Here is a 17,475-nt window from a genome sequence, read left to right as displayed (position 1 = left end):
ATCAATTAGCATTTAAGCATTTTAGCTTTTAAGCTTTTAAACTACAGAGTTATAGCTACAGCATTAGACTAACATTTAAATTATAGTGCAGAGGGGACTATAGAAATAACCACTGCATCTGTCAATACTAGTCATTACTATAGTCAAAGAACATGTATGAGGGGAAGTGGTAGGCTAACTGCTGTCTCCACCTCAGCTTCATGTGACAGAGGTGGTACAGCAGTAGGCACTATCAGAGGACATTAACAGCAATGCTGCTAAAGAGGCAGCATTGCTAAATACATTTTTGGCACTGATTAACAGTTATTTCTTACATCATTTAAATGTTAAATGTTTATTTACAAACTATATGCTAATATAAAAGTTAATGACATATTATTTATCTAGCTTTTCTGATTAGCTTTGTGGATAATTTATGGAATTTATGGTTTATGGCTTTATGGTCTTGTGGGGTGTATAAGGCACCCTACTGCCAGTGGTTGGCTGTGTGAGTTTGCGCTCCTCTTCTTCCACTTCATCCTTATTGGATACCTCTGTGGTTGGCTGTCCTGTAATTGGTGACTCTCTGTCTAGTGTTTGAAAGTAGTGTACTCTTTGCCTTTGGTTGCTGCTTGAATTTGGTGAAATTCAGGGGAGGGTAACAGAGTTAGAAATGCAGTTTAGTGTTTGTATGTGATTTTCGCCGTAATTAATCAGCTTTATTGAGATTGGTGTTTTGGAGCCCCCTATGGAGAAACGCTATACTGCAGCTCTGCTGCGTTTTGTCCTTGTATTGTTGCCATAACCGATCAGAAGCGGTATGCTTTGCATTGCGTAGGTTGACTGTATCTCTCCCCACTTTGTTTTAATTTTGTATATGTAAAATGTTGTTTAAGTTGAAAACTTTGATATACCACCTGTATTATGTTACTTTACATGTATTGTTAAGATTTGGGTGCAATTCTAGCAACTTAGAGAACGTTTATTAATGTTTTCATTATGACCACTAGTTGTACACTGAGTCTAACGTGACTAGCTGTAAACTCCGCTAGCAACTTTCCATGCATTCAGTGTAGTTTAGCTTAGTGTGCATGGAAAGTGCAATTCAGTCTAGCAGGAAATGAATGTACATTTAAATTAGCATTATGTTTATGCATTACCTCCGTATGGTCTACGTCTGTGAGTGTTTAGTGAGTCAGAATATTAATAAACTGTCATTCTGTGCACCTGAACATTCCATGTCGCATGTCTCCCTTAGTAGGGCTGACAGTGATGGTATAGGAATGATGCATGTAATATAGCCCATTCAACTACTTGTTGTTTTGTTTTAACTTTTCCTAAAGGAATAAATGTGATAAGCCAGTTTTGGTCTCAGTCCCTTCACCGTCTGACTAATTATATATTACTAATATATTAATAAAGCTTAACCAACTTTATTATAAGGGTCCCCCATACTGATAGTTATATATTACTAATATATTAATTAAGCTTAACCAACTTTATTATAAGGGGCTCCACACTGATAGCTATATACTACTAATATATTAATTAAGCTTAACCAACTTTATTATAAGGGTCCCCCATACTGATAGTTATATATTACTAATATATTAATTAAGCTTAACCAACTTTATTATAAGGGGCCCCACGCTTATAGCTATATAGCCTACTACTAATATATTAATTAAGCTTAACCAACTTTATTGCAAGCGGTTCCGGCGCCGACAACAGTGGCAGCATGTCGGTAGCTCCGTGTTTTTTTCTTGAATTTCCCCTTGGGGATCAATAAAGTATCTATCTATCTATCTATCTATCTATTGTAAGGGTCCTATGGAGAGCGGTTCATATTGGGATAGGCAGAAGCACAGTTTAATAACAATTAGTTAAATAATAATAAGTCATTAACTTTTCTATTAACATATAGTTTGCAAATAAACATTTAACATTTAAATGATGCAAGAAATAACTGTTAATTAGTGCCAAAAATACATTTAGTTAACTATTAACACATATTAATACAATATTAGTTAATAGATTTGCTGACATACAGATTTTATGCAAACAACTAATATTTAATTAATGATTAAAACCTATTAACTTGTGCCAAATAGATATGTTAGTAACAATTAACAAATATTAACAAAGGGTTAGGTAATTACTAGTTTGCTATTTATTATGGCACCTTATTATGGAGTGTTACCAGTTCCCTAAGGCATAATTTGCCTTATATACAACGGGCATTGTAAAAACAAAACGAGGCTATGGGGTACACAAGCCAGATGATTGTTGTATTCTATGCATTCGCCAGTAGATGGCGAGAATGCGTATTATATAGGCAATGTACCCCATAGCCTTTTGGTTTACTCTGCATACCCTCAAAATGTTTTTGCATTCCCTTGCAACCAAGTTTTGCAACTAAGTTTTGCCTTCCTTCGCAAAGTCAAAAGTATTGCAAGGGAATGCAAAACTATTACGAGGAAGGAAATGCAAAATATTGTGAGGGAACGCAACAGGAGCTCAAAAACAAATGGTCTCAAGTGGTCTCAAGGGCCTGCACCAACCTAGCCCATAGCCACTCATGTGTTATGTGGCACGCCACAGTACAAAATAATAATGCAATGCATGCTACTATGCCGTACATCTAGTCTAAATTTGTGTCAAAAAAATAAATGTAATGTTCTCAAAAATGCTGTTTCCCAGAGCTGTGAGTTAAAATGTGACGTCCGCTCCTCAGAAAGTCCTCAGCCCTCCCCAAGCCCTTTAAACTGCACTATCAGGAAAGCTCTCACAATGAGCACCAATGTCATTCACTCCACTTCCATGAACAACACACCAGGGAACGGTGTACTAACAGGCCTCTCAAACAAAGTTTTAGGTCTACAGTAAGTGTGGTTACAGCCCTGCTGGTTTCTGCCTGCCTGCCTGTGTCTGTGACAGTCATGCAGGGCAGAGGTCTGGCACAGGTGCCGCTAGTCACCTGATTGGGGCACCCTTTCAAGAGAGTTGCATTATCAGCATCATAGTTGGCCCCACAAGGCTTCCGTTTTAACATTCCATATGTTAACTTAATGCAGAGGAAGTAGATTGGGAACCAAATAGAATGTTCAAGCAACGGGATGCAAGGGGAAAAAGTAACGTGCATCATTACTCATTGCCAGAGTGTCTTGCAGAGACAATTCCATTGTGCTCTTGTGAGAACTCTGGATTTCCAGGATAATAAAAGGGGCTACCTGGCTAGGGTTCGGCATTCCCACTCTCCTTTCCAGCATGCGTGGCTTTTGTCTTCTGCTTGGATTATATACTGTAACACATTACGCTGATTAACGGCACCTTTATTTCTCACCATCACATTTATCCTGACTGTGCTTTATGTTTCAGAATACATATTTACTATAAATCCTTTTTCTTTAACCTTTATCAATGTGTGGTCTCCCCCATGTTATATTACCAAAAACGAGCCTGGTGGTTTTAACAGTGTCAAAATGTGCGAAACATCAATGAACACAGGGGGGCAGTGTTTCTGTCACTTACAGTGTAACAAATACTGTAATAACTTTGTTGCCCCTCAAAACTTGTAGATTGAGTTGATAAATTATCTGTTTATGCAACATGAAAATAGAGAAAATAGATTTTTATTATGGTGCTGTTATATCATATTTAAAAAGAACTAAATCAAGATGATCCTAAATCTTTCACTGCTTCTCTTTTAAGTTATTACAAGCTTCTATCTTCTTGAAATAGATTTTTTTTTACTGCTGAAGTAGATAAAAACTGTAGATGTAGTTTATAGTTTGTAGACTACTGTCAGTTCCCACCAAAACATGATCGTAAATAAATAATTCAATAATTCAATTAGTTTGGCCCGTGCTGCTTTAAAGCAACACCAAAGAACTTTTCCTCTGTCACACACACCATTTGTTTATCCAGCACCGGCTTTGCAAATAACAATGTCCACAGACAAGGTACAACATCCTCTCCAGCTGTATCGCGGTGTGGGGCGGAAGCTGCACTGAATACAACAGGAAAGCCCTGCAGCGCATAGTGAACACAGCTGGAAGGATTATTGGCGCTTCACTCCCCTCCCTGAAGGACATTTACACCTCCCACCTCACCCGCAAGGCGACCACAATTGTGAGTGATGCAAGTCACCCCGCTCACAATTTGTTTGATCCACTGCTCTCTCGGAAGAGGTACAGAAGCCTGCACTCCCGCACCACCAGACTCACCAACAGCTTCATACACCAGGCTGTTAGGATGCTGAACTCTCTCTCCCCTCTCCCCCCTCCACCCTCAGCTACATAACATCCTGGACTTTGGACCCACAATGGCTGCCTTGCACTACTAAACTTGGTGGGCATGTACCCCCACATGGATAGCATGGAACCGTCATTTTTCGTTTTGATCTGTAGCCCCCCCGCTGGACTGGACCCCCCGAAAGGAGGGTAGGGCAGACACAGTTCTCTGTGAATATCTTGAGAACTGTAGGGCCTAGGATGACCATTTTTTTCCGTATGTTTGCCTCCAGGGGTCATGTTAACCCATTTCATGTGCACACATGTGCACAAACAGATACACACACACACACACACATACATTCACAGTAATCATACGTATGACACATACTCACACAGTAGACATATGTACGCTTGCATGCACAGGCACAAACACAGGCACACACACAAGCACGCACACACACACACACACACACACATAACATAAACATAACACAAACAATCAAGAATTTCTCAGAATTATGAACAGGCAAGATGGAGGTGGGGTTGTATAAAATGAATTTTACATGTGAAATCTATGAACTAATCATGTTTTGGTACTTGTTGTCTAGCAGATACCAGTGAGAATTGAGTGTGGATAATGCAATTTAGTGAGACAGTTAGAATCGCGGTGGTCATATTTTGTACCGCTCTGCAGTACATCTAGTTTACTTTTTATATTGTTTAATTGAATGTTATGTTTTGTCTGTGGGCCTAATTGGTAAAATGTCTTGTCTCCACCGTGGGATAGTGGGAAACGTAATTTCGATCTCTTTGTATGTCTTGACATGTGAAGAAATTGACAATAAAGCAGACTTTGACTTTGACTTTGACTTTGACATGTTGCATGATTTTATGAAAGTATGATGTATTGCGACATCAGATGCAAGTCAAATTTTAGTTTCTTATGTCTCATTCCATCGAACTACAGATCCGCTACCCGATCCGGCAAACTTACATAGTGCGGTTATAGTTGATAGAGGGCTGCGAAGTGAATGCAGAAAGTGCCGTTCACCCTGTTATGAGTTGATGAACCACTGAAACGATTTTGGAAACATTATTTTAAGGTACAAAAAACTCTTTGGTGTTGCTTTAATGTACAATGTGTGTGTGTGTATGTGTGTGTGTGTGTGTGTGTGTGTGTGTGTGTGTGTGTTTATGTAATGTACTGTACATACAGTCTGGACACACTCAAGATAAGTCAGATGAATTAAAAATTAGACAGAAAGTAACTGACGCCAAGATGAAATAATGAAATAGAAAAAGACAAAGAAAGGATTCAAAATAACATGTTTATTATTTTTAGGCAATAGTGAGAAGCCAGCACAGTGCACTTGAAGCTGTATCTGAAGGCACATAGCACAGATTGATCATTTGAGACAGCAAGTGCAAACACATTTGCTAAAATGAACTGAAAAGAAGAAGTAAAAGAATGAGCGTTAGCAGCTGCATGTTTCGAAGCAGGTTGAGTGTGTGTGTGTGTGTGTGTGTGTGTGTGTGTGTGTGTGTGTGTGTGTGCGTGGGTGAGTGTGTGTGTGTGCATGTGCGTGTGTGTGTGTGTGTGCGTGCGCGGGTGCGTATGTGTGTGTGTGTGTGTGTGTGTGTGTGTGTGTGTGTGTGTTGCTGCTCTAGCTCCCGGACTCCTCTAGCTACATGCACTGACTCTTGTCCAGCGTGGCGGTGGTGGGGTCCTGCTGGCTCTCGTGTTGGACCTGGCAGGTGAAGGTCTTGGCCGCCTCCCAGTCAGTCGGCTGGAGCCACAGAGTGCTGCTCATGCTGTAGGTCTTGTCAGACGCACGCACCGACTGGCTGTCCTGTTTGTCCCCTTTGGCCCCCTGTCCATCCACCAACCAGTTCACCGTCACTTGGTCAGGGTAAAACTTGCTGACCACACAGACCAGTGAGGCAGGAACGCCGGGAGAGGCAACCCTTTGGGTCGGCTGAAGGATCTTGACTTCAGGAGATGAGACGGCACGACCTACAAAAGATTAGATTCAAAAATCACAATTATTAGCAACATTTACATGAATTTATTTAGCCATCTATAAAGTGATTTACAGTCAAATACAGGAATACATAGTATTTATCGACATTTGTGCTCCCTGGTTATCAAAGCAATGACCTTTAAATGTATTGTAGCTGTACCACTTAAGCCTTCTGTACAGTGCCAAGGTGCATCAAAGCCATACTTTCATTGTGTGTCTAAATCCACGGCTTTATAAGAAATCTTTCCCCTCAATGTGCATAGCTACGGACAGTGACAGATAGGCCTATAAAACACTAATTTTAAACGATTTGACAGATTTGATCCTCATAATTTCAAATATGTTATATATCACCAACAATACATTATGTGACTGCCAGTTAGAAAAACAAAATTCCACATCAGAAAGTCTAATGGCAGTGTGTTTTAATCAATTGGACTTGTATTGTTATTATTACTTCCATTATGATTAGGCTACAATTCAGTTTTCTATGTTTATGTTTAAGATATTTAGCAGATTTTTGTCCAAAGTGACTTAGAATGACATTAATAGACATTACACTAACATTAAACTTAACAGTTTAAAGTATGATCAAATAGCCATATAAAAAAAAAAAGTTTTCTGATACCAGTAAACTGGTTTACTGTATGCTCAAAACACAAATTTCAACCTGATCCAAAATCCAAACATAACCAATGAGCTAAAAATTATATTCCAATACATTTCAGGTTATTATATTCTTCATTAATATAGCCTACTTAACTTACTATGATGAAAAGGAGAGAAGTGAAGCACTTACTTTTGACAGTCAGTTTGGTGCCTTGACCAAACATGTACCACAGTGACTGAAGTAGTGGGAACAGCCGTACAAAAACCTCCTCACAGTGTTTGCTCGCCCATAGTATTTATGTACAGCCAACTTATCCAACACTTTACCTAAACTCAGTAACCATAAAGCAGTATGAAGACATTCATAAACATTCATAATGTCTCATAATCAAGATATATTTATGACTGCACTCAGAAAGTATGATGCCCTTACATCTTAAGTATCACATGCATAATAAACCTTTGACAATAACAATGACACCATAATGCTTTATGAGTACAGTCATGACTAATGTAAATCATTATATGGCTTTGTAAATGCTTTACAAGCCTTTATGACTGTGTTTATCATGCTTTATGACTGTGTTTATTATGCTTTATGACTGTTTATTATGCTTTATGACTGTGTTTATTATGCTTTATGACTGTGTTTATCATGCTTTATGACTGTGTTTATTATGCTTTATGACTGTGTTTATTATGCTTTATGACTGTGTTTATCATGCTTTATGGCCACAATGGGGTCATAGAAAGTGTAACCGTCAGGCTATCTACACTAAAACACATGCCATCATAAACAAGTATGTGCATTTATAATAAAAAAGTTGTTATGGCATCAATGTTGATAATCTATTATAGATAATCAGATTATATCCTGTAACATATGATTAAACATCAAATTCAAAAACTATTGAAAGTCTTTATATATCCTACACCTTTATGTGCATTTTCTACAGTGTTGATGTATTTGTTGTGCAATTTATGATATAAGTACGTTTTTGCCTACCTGCATTTTAACACAGTCTTCTCCTCCACTAGAAGAAAGTTTGGAGAGTTATACTCCACAGTTAAAGGTTTTGTCCATTCACAAATGACTGCACGATCCCACAAAGCACCCCGTACAATATCTCTTCATAAAGGATCACGTATATCCATTTGAATTGAATGAATAATACATCCTTATTTAAATTATACATCCAACAGAAATGAAGTCGCTCGCACTCTCAGTATAGGAAAGCTTACATATGAGGAGGATCTTGTACATCTCTGAATCAGTGTGGTACGGCCAGGTGAGGTACTCTCCACAGAAATAGGTCCCTTCATCCGCATAATCAACATTCCTCACTGAAAACACAAAATCTTGTGATCCTTTAAGCCATGATCCACCGTATCGGGTTCCAGGGAAGGTTTCACATGTAACTCATTCATGAGGAGTTTGGGAGTCTGTCCGTGCTTGAAGTAGTAAAGGCCCATATCATCGTAGATGTAACTGGAAGCACTTAATGGTCAGAGTGTCATGTGCGTTTAATGCCGCATGGGTTGGTGTCTGAGTGATAGATATCTGGATGGAATCTGAATACAGAAACAGAGAAAACATTTAGAGATGAATGTTTAACTTTCAGATCAATTTCACTGAATATCTGTGAAGTCTCGTCTAACACAGGCTGAGAAAGTAGTTGCCAAACTTCTCATCTACATTTCTCTCAATAGAAAGTAATTTTATTGTTCTCAAAAAAATGGATAAATGCTCACCCCAAAATGAAATCAGGAGAATAGCTATCTGTAAGAATGACTTCATTATGTTTTACCAGAGCTGTACGTTAAAGATGTGACACCCTCAGACAGTGTGAAAGTCAGCCCTCCCCAAGCCCTTTAAGCTACACTATCAGGAAGTCCCCAATGAGCACCAATGTCATTCACTTCCATGCAAATAAACAACATACCAGGGAACGGTGTACAAACAGGCCTCTCAAACTATGACTCAAACTATGACTAGAATTTTTTTTTAAGTTGTTTTATTCTACGACACAAGTTTTACAACAGCAATGTAAACACAATTTGTACATATTAGCTGAAAGAGATCACAGCACAGTAGATTGCTGATGTGTTTAGATTAGAATATAGATGTTACATAATCAGAAAGGAACAAAAAAGTATTATCAACAATCAATGTAAAGCACCCAAAATATGCATCTGTATCTGCTATAATACTTCATTAGACATGGAAATTAAGATATAGAGAGGACAATGCATTGGCAAAGCCTTTGTGTCCAAGCATGTGGGATATGTCTGCAGATGATAACACATGTGTGCCTGGCTGCTACACAATGCCAGTTAATGCTGTTGCTGGACTTCATGATGTTGAAATTAACTGGTCTGTGTGTGCAATGCACACAATGCTTCCTTACAGTGCACACAGGCATAAGTTTGCCATTTGTTTTGAAGCGGGCATACAGAGGCTCATGCTTGAGTTGGTCAGTGAAGTGTGGAGTGGAAGGGAGGGGAGGTTTTTGTACGGCGACATTTCACTGTGTGAACGGACTTGAGTAAGCGTGCCCACAATAATACTCACATTTAAACTCACATTTAAAAAAAAAAAGATGAGGGGTTGTCTATGGCCAAAGTTGTAACCACATTTCAAATATGTCATATATGTTGTAAACATGGCAAACACTATATGTATATAAAAAAATAATGAACTGTGATGGACATGTTTATGTTAACAGATGAAAATCCCTCAACTCCAAACTCACAATATTGTCCCTGTATGAATGGTGTTGCACATTTGAACAGCTTGAGGGAGTTAGTGAAGCGTGAGATGTAGGGGAGGTTTTTGTACGGCGATATTTCACTGTGTGAGCGGGAACGCCTCACTGTGAGCGTAGTAGTACACGGCCTCATCCTCTATCTGAACTCCACTGATGGTGAAGGGTCAGCCCCAGTGTAGGAGCCACTGAAGCGACTCTGGGTCCCAGAGAACCTGTTATACTGTAGTAAATTATTAGTTTGGGTGGTTGTCCAGGTTTAAGCTGGTACAGATTCGTGGAGTTGCTAATATCCTGAGAGAATCGGCAATTAATCTCCACAGTTGTTGCAGGCTGGACAGAAATAAACTGAGGCGACTGTTCCACTGTGATGATCCCCAAAGAACCTGAGAAATGGAATGCGGAGAAGAGAACAATTATACTTTAACATCTATAACTAAGTGAGTAAAATTTTAGTTAGGTTCAAGTTAAGATATTTATTATGACCGCCGCGCAGCGAAGCGGCGGTCATATAGGTTTAGTCAGATTTTTTTTTTTTTTTCTTTTTCGCATGCCCAAATTTCCGTCAATGATTCCCGGGACACTGAAAGACCGGGGTACACGAAACTTGGTGGACATGTAACCCCACATAGATAGCATGGAACCATCGTTTTTCGTTTTGATCTGTAGCCCCCCCGCTGAATTGGACCCCCCGAAAGGAGGGTAGGGCAGACACAGTTTTCTGTGAATATCTCATGTATAGCGCCACCTAGTTAAACACAAAAAAGTAAAAATGAGGTGTTGTAATTGAAGGTATCTGTGACCTAACATAGTCAAAACTGCACGAAATTGGAAGTGTAGGATCATTATGACACCCTCTGTATGCACGCCAAGTTTTGTGGAATTCCGTTGATGGGGGGCCACACAATAAATTAATTTATGTTACTATACACCAACTGGCCTGTAGGTGGCCGGAGACAGTTTTCTGTGAATATCTCGAGAACCGTAGGGCCTAGGAGGTCCACCTTTTTTTGTATGTTGGTCTTAAGGGGGCATGTCAACCCATCCCATTACCACTTATTTCATGTATAGCGCCACCTAGTTAAAAATTAAAAAGCAAAAAATTAGGTGTTTTCATCACAATATCTCTGGCTGACAAGGTCAAAACTGCACGAAATTAAAAGTGTAGGATCATTATGACACCCTACGAATGCATGCCAAGTTTTGTGTACTTTCGGTCAATGGGGGCCCTACAATAAAATAACTTATGTGTACATTTAGTGACGTACACCAACAAGGATTCCCGGGACACTGAAAGACCGGGGTACACAAAACTTGGTGGGCATGTACCCCCACATGGATAGCATGGAACCGTCATTTTTCGTTTTGATCTGCAGCCCTCCCGCTGGACTGGACCCCCCGAAAGGAGGGTAGGGCAGACACAGTTCTCTGTGGGCAGACACAGTTCTCTTTTATGGTATGTTGGTCTCAAGGGCCCACATCAACCTGGCTCATAATCACTCATTTGTGATTTGCACCCCCCCCGGTAAAAAATGAAAATGCAATATTATTCTGCTTTAATCGCCCCTACCTTCAGTTAAGATGTTCAGAACTGCACCAAATTTTATGTGTATGATTGACCTGGCATTCTCTGGGGGTCTGGGGGTATGCCAAGTTTCGTAGAATTTCATCCATGGGGGGGTCTAAAAAAATTAGGTTATGTGTACATTTAGTGACTGTACACTCATTGGCCTGTAAATGGCGGTGCACACATATAAACATGCACACACACAGGCACCCACATACTATCGGTATTAGAACGGCCGATACATAATTACAAATTCAGTAGGATCAAAAGAAAGCCAAAATAAATATTCATCATCATCATCATGGCTGCATTTTCAGTATTGGCGATATGTAGTCGTTTGTCCACTAGATGGCGCATCGTTGCAGTGAGACGTAATTTTGTTGGAAGTTAAAAGTGGGTTGGGGAAAAACAATGGACACTTCCTACAAGGACTGTAATTTACCGCAGCGAACATCTAATAAGGACAGGACGATGTTCACATGAAGTGTAATTCCCATTTCTTCTTGAAGCCGAAATAAATCTGAGGATGTTTATCGGACATGCTTGGTTTTTACTGCAGGTACGTTAATCTTGTAATATCAATAAGGACCTAGGTAATGTTACCGTTAGCGTTGGTTGAGTGATGGAGGCCCATTTGATTGATTGCATTTGTAGAAAACTATAAATGCGGTTATACCAAGCAAATTGATAGCAGCACTGTTTGTATCTTTCGACTGTCATTTATTGCACGTGCTACAAAATCATTCTGTGCAATGGAAGATTTACCAACGTTACACCGGTCTGATACAGTTTTGCCTATACATCTAACCAGTGGTGCAAATAACTGACATGTCCAAATGGGCCTTGATGAAATGCGTCGCTAGACTGTTCATACACATTTTAACGGGCCAAAGTTGAAGAGCTTTTGTCCGTTATTGTTCGTGCAAATATAGGCTGATTCATGTTCCCTTGCATTGTTTAACTGAGGTCCATGGCTAGTCTGGCTTTCATCAGACCAAGCTCAATCTTTTAAGAAATCAAAAAATAAATAGCGGGCAGATCAGGCTGGGTTCACCCAGCCTAGTCCATAGGCACCCGATATTGTTTAATTTTCCGATTGAGATATACACGCTCTGGCTATTCTAAATGCAAAAATGCATCAGGGAGTTATGACAAAACGGTAACTAACAAACTAGATCCTAATAGAAAGCTGTTAGCTTCCCTAAGCTACAGGTAGGATTATAAGGTAGGCCTATTTACAACATAAATTGTCAATAGGCTATGCTGGCGACACAAATAAAATCTCCTTTGGAAACCAATGGCTTACGCCTTACAGTATCAAGCGGACTTAAACTGTCATATCGTGGCGAAAAGTTGTAATAACATTCACGCAGCTCCATGAGTCAAGGAAAGCGCGAATGAAGTAGCCACTTCTAAATGGGACCCACTACACAGTAGCTTAAGGTGTTTTGCTAAAGCAGCCATAATGAAATGAAGGTGTCATTGTTTGGATACTTCACACACACATGCTTTTTAATTTCACAGACTACAACTACCAAGCTGTAATCAAAGCACATCGATTCCCCTCTCACACCCTGCACGCACTTAAAACAAAATAAACAGGCGTCTCAGTCTCACGCATGTATAGGCAAAACTGTATCAGACCGGTGTAGTGTAACGTTGGTAAATCTTCCATTGCACAGAATGATTTTGTAGCACGTGCAATAAATGACAGTCGAAAGATACAAACAGTGCTGCTATACATTTGCTTGGTATAACCGCATTTATAGTTTTCTACAAATGCAATCAATCAAATGCCTCCATCACTCAAAGGGGCCATGTCAACCCATTCCATAACCACTCATTTCATGTATAGCGCCACCTAGTTAAACACAAAAAAGTAAAAATGAGGTGTTGTAATCGCAGGTATCTGTGACCTAACATAGTCAAAACTGCACGAAATTGGAAGTGTAGGATCATTATGACACCCTCTGAATGCACGCCAAGTTTCGTGGAATTCCGTTAATGGGGGGCCACACAATAAATTAATTTATGTTACTATACACCAACTGGCCTGTAGGTGGCCGGAGACAGTTTTCTGTGAATATCTCGAGAACCGTAGGGCCTAGGAGGTCCACCCTTTTTTTGTATGTTGGTCTTAAGGAGGCATGTCAACCCATCCCATTACCACTTATTTCATGTATAGTGCCACCTAGTTAAAAATTAAAAAGCAAAAAATTAGGTGTTTTCATCACAATATCTCTGGCTGACATGGTCAAAACTGCACGACATTGAAAGTGTAAGATCATTATGACACCCTCCGAATGCATGCCAAGTTTTGTGGACTTTCATTCATGGGGGGCCTTACAATAAAATTATTTATGTGTACATTTAGTGACCGTACACCAACAAGGATTCCCGAAAAAAGACTGAAAGACCGGGGTACACGAAACTTGGTGGGCATGTAACCCCACATGGATAGCATGGAACCATCGTTTTTTGTTTTGATCTGTAGCCCCCCGCTGTACTGGACCCCCCGAAAGGAGGGTAGGGCAGACACAGTTTTCTGTGAATATCTTGAGAACCGTAGGGCCTAGGATGACCAATTTTTTTCCGTATGTTTGCCTCCAGGGGTCATGTTAACCCATTCCATGTGCACACATGTGCATAAACTGATACACACGCACACACATACATTCACAGTAATCATATGTATGACACATACTCACACAGTAGACATATGTACGCATGCATGCACATGCACAAACACACATACGCAGGCAAACACACAAGCACGCACACACACACACACACACACCCACACACATAAACATAAACGTGTACACGCACACATGCACACAATTCAAGAATTTCTCAGAATTATGAACAGGCAAGATGGGGGTGGGGTTGTATAAAATGAATTTTACATGTGAAATCTATGAACTAATCATGTTTTGGTACTTGTTGTCTAGCAGATACCAGTGAGAATTGAGTGTGGATAATGCATAAGACAGTTAGAATCATATAGGCCTTTCAGCGTGATTTATTTTTGTGGAAAAAATGTGTTGGACTGGGCGGCGGTCATATTTTGTACCGCTCTGCGGTACATCTAGTTAAACTTGCTCTTAATCTGAACATTGGTGTGCTCCAGGGATTTTCCTCATAGTATGCAAATAATGGTCAGAGATCTGTTGGAGAATGCAATGAGTTTCCCTTACCCAGCACATTGCCTTCTGGGTTGCCTTTGTAAGAACTGGTTAGACAACAAATGAAAATTAGCAGCTAACTTTGGCTCATCATTCAATGGTATTGTATTGGTTGATAAACAAACATTACCCTTAGCAAATGAATAGATTTAAAAAAAAGTTCCTGCTGTATGCGCTGTGTGTTTATAAAACAGATTCAATTAACTTTTGATAAAGTTTGTAGAACAGAATAGAATAGAATAGAATAGAATAGAATAGAATAGAATAGATTATTCCAGAATTTCCTATTGTCTACGTAATTTAACGACCATTAACCGTAGCCTATGTTGACCCTTGATATAGAACTAACGACTGGCCTTTGGCCATAGCAACTATCCATTTAGAACTAGTAATGGCAGTTTGTCCTGCAAGTTGAGAAATTGTTGAAATGTGTCGGGGAAAAATAGTTCTACAAACAAGACAGTTCTAGCGATTAAAACATTTAAATTATAACCGGAAATGAACTCAACGCAAGCGGCAACAGTGGAATAAGCGGGATAATGGACTCCACGGTGGTCTGTTAACAGAAATGAATGCACTTACGAGGTTTAAACGGCCCTCCACTGTGCGTCGGGCCTATTACAACCTCAACCGTGCATTAATTTCTGTTAACAGACCACTGTGTTGTCCATTATCCCTTAAGTATATTAGAATAGAATATATATTATATATCTTTATTGTCATTGTACATTTACAACGAAATTTGAAAGTGCATGTCTTTTATCTGTGCAAAAGAAAACTCAATAAAAGAGCTTATGAAACAGTAATCCTCTTAAATAAATAAATACATAATAATAAATAATAAACTTAAGGTAGGAGCCTACAGGTTGCTGAACGATGACCCAGCGCACACTAAGTCGGACAATTGGATGTTTGAAGACGTTGGGTCAACGGATGAGTATCTGTGGCCCAAATTAGTGTGGTGTGTGTGGCACCGCTAGCTCTGGCAAACCTCTGGCAGCTTGTTTGTTGCTGAATAAACATGTTGATTCAACAAGATAACCAGCAGGCTTGAGAGTGTCTTGAGTGAGGTGAGCCCTCTTCTCTCTGCTATCTCTCTCCTCAGCAATAGCTAGTTTAAGATTGACAGTGGAGTCATCCACCCACATAACAAACTCAACTTTTGTGATAATCCCAATATTTATAATTGAGACCTCAGCTGTTTGCTGTATTTTGTTTTGATAAATTAGTATTCTAATCATGTAATATTGTTATGCAATTCTGTGGTAAAGCTTTATACTTTTTTTTAGACTATTAGACTCCAGGTATAGGCAACATTAAGCAAATCCCTGCTTGATGTCGTCTTTTACATTCAAGCTTTCTGCTTTTGCTATGCAGTCGGCTTATATGTAATTCCTGTGTAATTGACAAGACATAGAATGAGTTTATAGATATTATAATTTAGGATAACCCGCATATATTCAACTTTTGACTAAAGCTTTATCAATACAATAACGATATGTCTGTTTAAATATGCAGTATACTCCATATGATAGAAAATAGGCTTTAGATGATAAGGAATGTGTTGAATTGTGGGGCTTTTATTTGATATGTTTCTAATACGGGTCAATCAAACAAAAGTGGTTGCAAAGTTGTGTAGAGTAGAGTTGGGCAAAAAACAATCATTTGTAATATTCCTGAGGAATGGAGCTATTTTGAATCCTAAACATGAAAAAGAACCTTGATACTATCTGTCAATGTATAGAGGCGACCCATACTCTTAAGAAGGCCAATATCACTATAATATATAGTGCTTAAGCTGGACGTTAGTCTCAGGGCAAGTCTGAATTGTCTTGAATGTGTTTATAGTGATCAAGAAATGTTCCATGATTGAGCGAGTACAAACTGTCAAGATCAGTGAAGCTGAGAGAGGAGCAGGAGGTTTTTGTACGGCGATATTTCACTGTGTGAACGGATACTCATAACCCTGCTGGCAGTAGTACACGGCCTCATCCTCCAGCTGAACACCACTGATGGTGAAGGTGGTCAGAGCTCCATTCCTGATACCACTGAACCGCTGTGGGGTGTCTGAAAACCTTGTGTCACTGTAGTAAATTAAACTTTTTGGAGCTTGTCCAGGTTTAAACTGGTAAAGAGACATGTAACGTCCAATATCCTGTGATGCTCGGCAAAGGAAATCCACAGTGTCATGAGGCTGGGCATTAATGACAGCAGGAGACTGACCTACTGTGATGATCCCCATAGAACCTGGCAAAAACAGAACGCAGGAATCACAGATCAGACTGGCTTACGGGAGCCTGTGAGAGCCAAACAGAACCATGAGCAGCACACATATAATAGCCTCACCACAGCACAACAGAGAACATGTTATAATCTCACCACAGCACAACAAAAAACAAAGATACTAAAAAAATGCCATGAAACCTACCTGGGATGCACAAGATCAAAGGAGACAATATTTGAAATATACGGATCATCTTTATACAAGTGTCAAATTGCTACTAAAAAGTGTTAACTTGTCATTAACGTAGGAGCCTACAGGTTGCTGAAAAATTATCTCAAGTCTGGTCATCGTTGGACACAACAGAGAGCTTTTATGATGTGAGGAAAGTGAAAGTCCATGTAAATGAGTGACAGTTGCCTCTGCTCTGTTGAGGGTCCTGGTTGTAAGCAGCATAAGTGTTGTTGACGATGCCAGCATTGCTCAGGATGTGTGGCTCTGTGTTATTCTCTGAAGGAGAGGGTGTCGTGTGTGTGTGTGTGTGTGTGTGCCAACATGACGTGAGCTGGTGATGCCAGAGTTGCTGCAGGCCTCTGATTCTGGGAGATAACCAGCAGGAGACAGGCAATAGCCAAGGGTGTCTACTTGTACAGTTTCTATTATTCATGTGGCTAATTGGGGCCCAGAACCCAAGACACAAATGCTGTAAAACAACCTCTGCCAGTGGCTTTATACTGGTCTGGCACGTACAGAGATGGACATGAGTGGACTGTCTCTGACTGACTGTTGGGTATACGCATCAGAAAGCAAATGAGACTGTACCAACATTGAAGAAGTGAGGTCAATTGATGAGCATCTGAGGCCCAAATTAGTGTGGTGTGTGTATCACTGCC

At 39.7% G+C, this 17,475-nt stretch overlaps 1 long non-coding RNA gene and 2 gene segments (V, D, J or C); all 3 read right to left on the bottom strand.

The window, feature by feature from the left end:
* Positions 1–5,523: 5,523 nt before the first annotated feature.
* LOC121720863 overlaps positions 5,524–17,475 on the bottom strand; it is a 31,126-nt gene continuing 19,174 nt past the window's right edge. Inside the window, 2 exon segments of the V gene segment in view lie at positions 5,524–6,228; positions 7,035–7,072. Coding sequence covers positions 5,900–6,228; positions 7,035–7,072 — 367 coding nt within the window.
* Positions 7,067–8,714, bottom strand: LOC121720865. Its single transcript, XR_006034651.1, has 3 exons — positions 8,597–8,714; positions 7,851–8,416; positions 7,067–7,171 (listed from the first exon to the last, which is right to left on the bottom strand). It is a non-coding gene; the product is annotated as an uncharacterized LOC121720865 (long non-coding RNA).
* LOC121720864 lies at positions 15,973–16,929 on the bottom strand. The segment is given in 2 exon segments: positions 15,973–16,608; positions 16,790–16,929. Coding segments are annotated over 2 exon segments (357 nt in total).

Source organism: Alosa sapidissima, chromosome 10 (genome assembly GCF_018492685.1).
Source record: "Alosa sapidissima isolate fAloSap1 chromosome 10, fAloSap1.pri, whole genome shotgun sequence".
In the NCBI taxonomy this organism is placed as follows: Eukaryota; Metazoa; Chordata; class Actinopteri; order Clupeiformes; family Clupeidae; genus Alosa; species Alosa sapidissima.
This window is presented reverse-complemented; position numbering and strand designations above follow the sequence as displayed.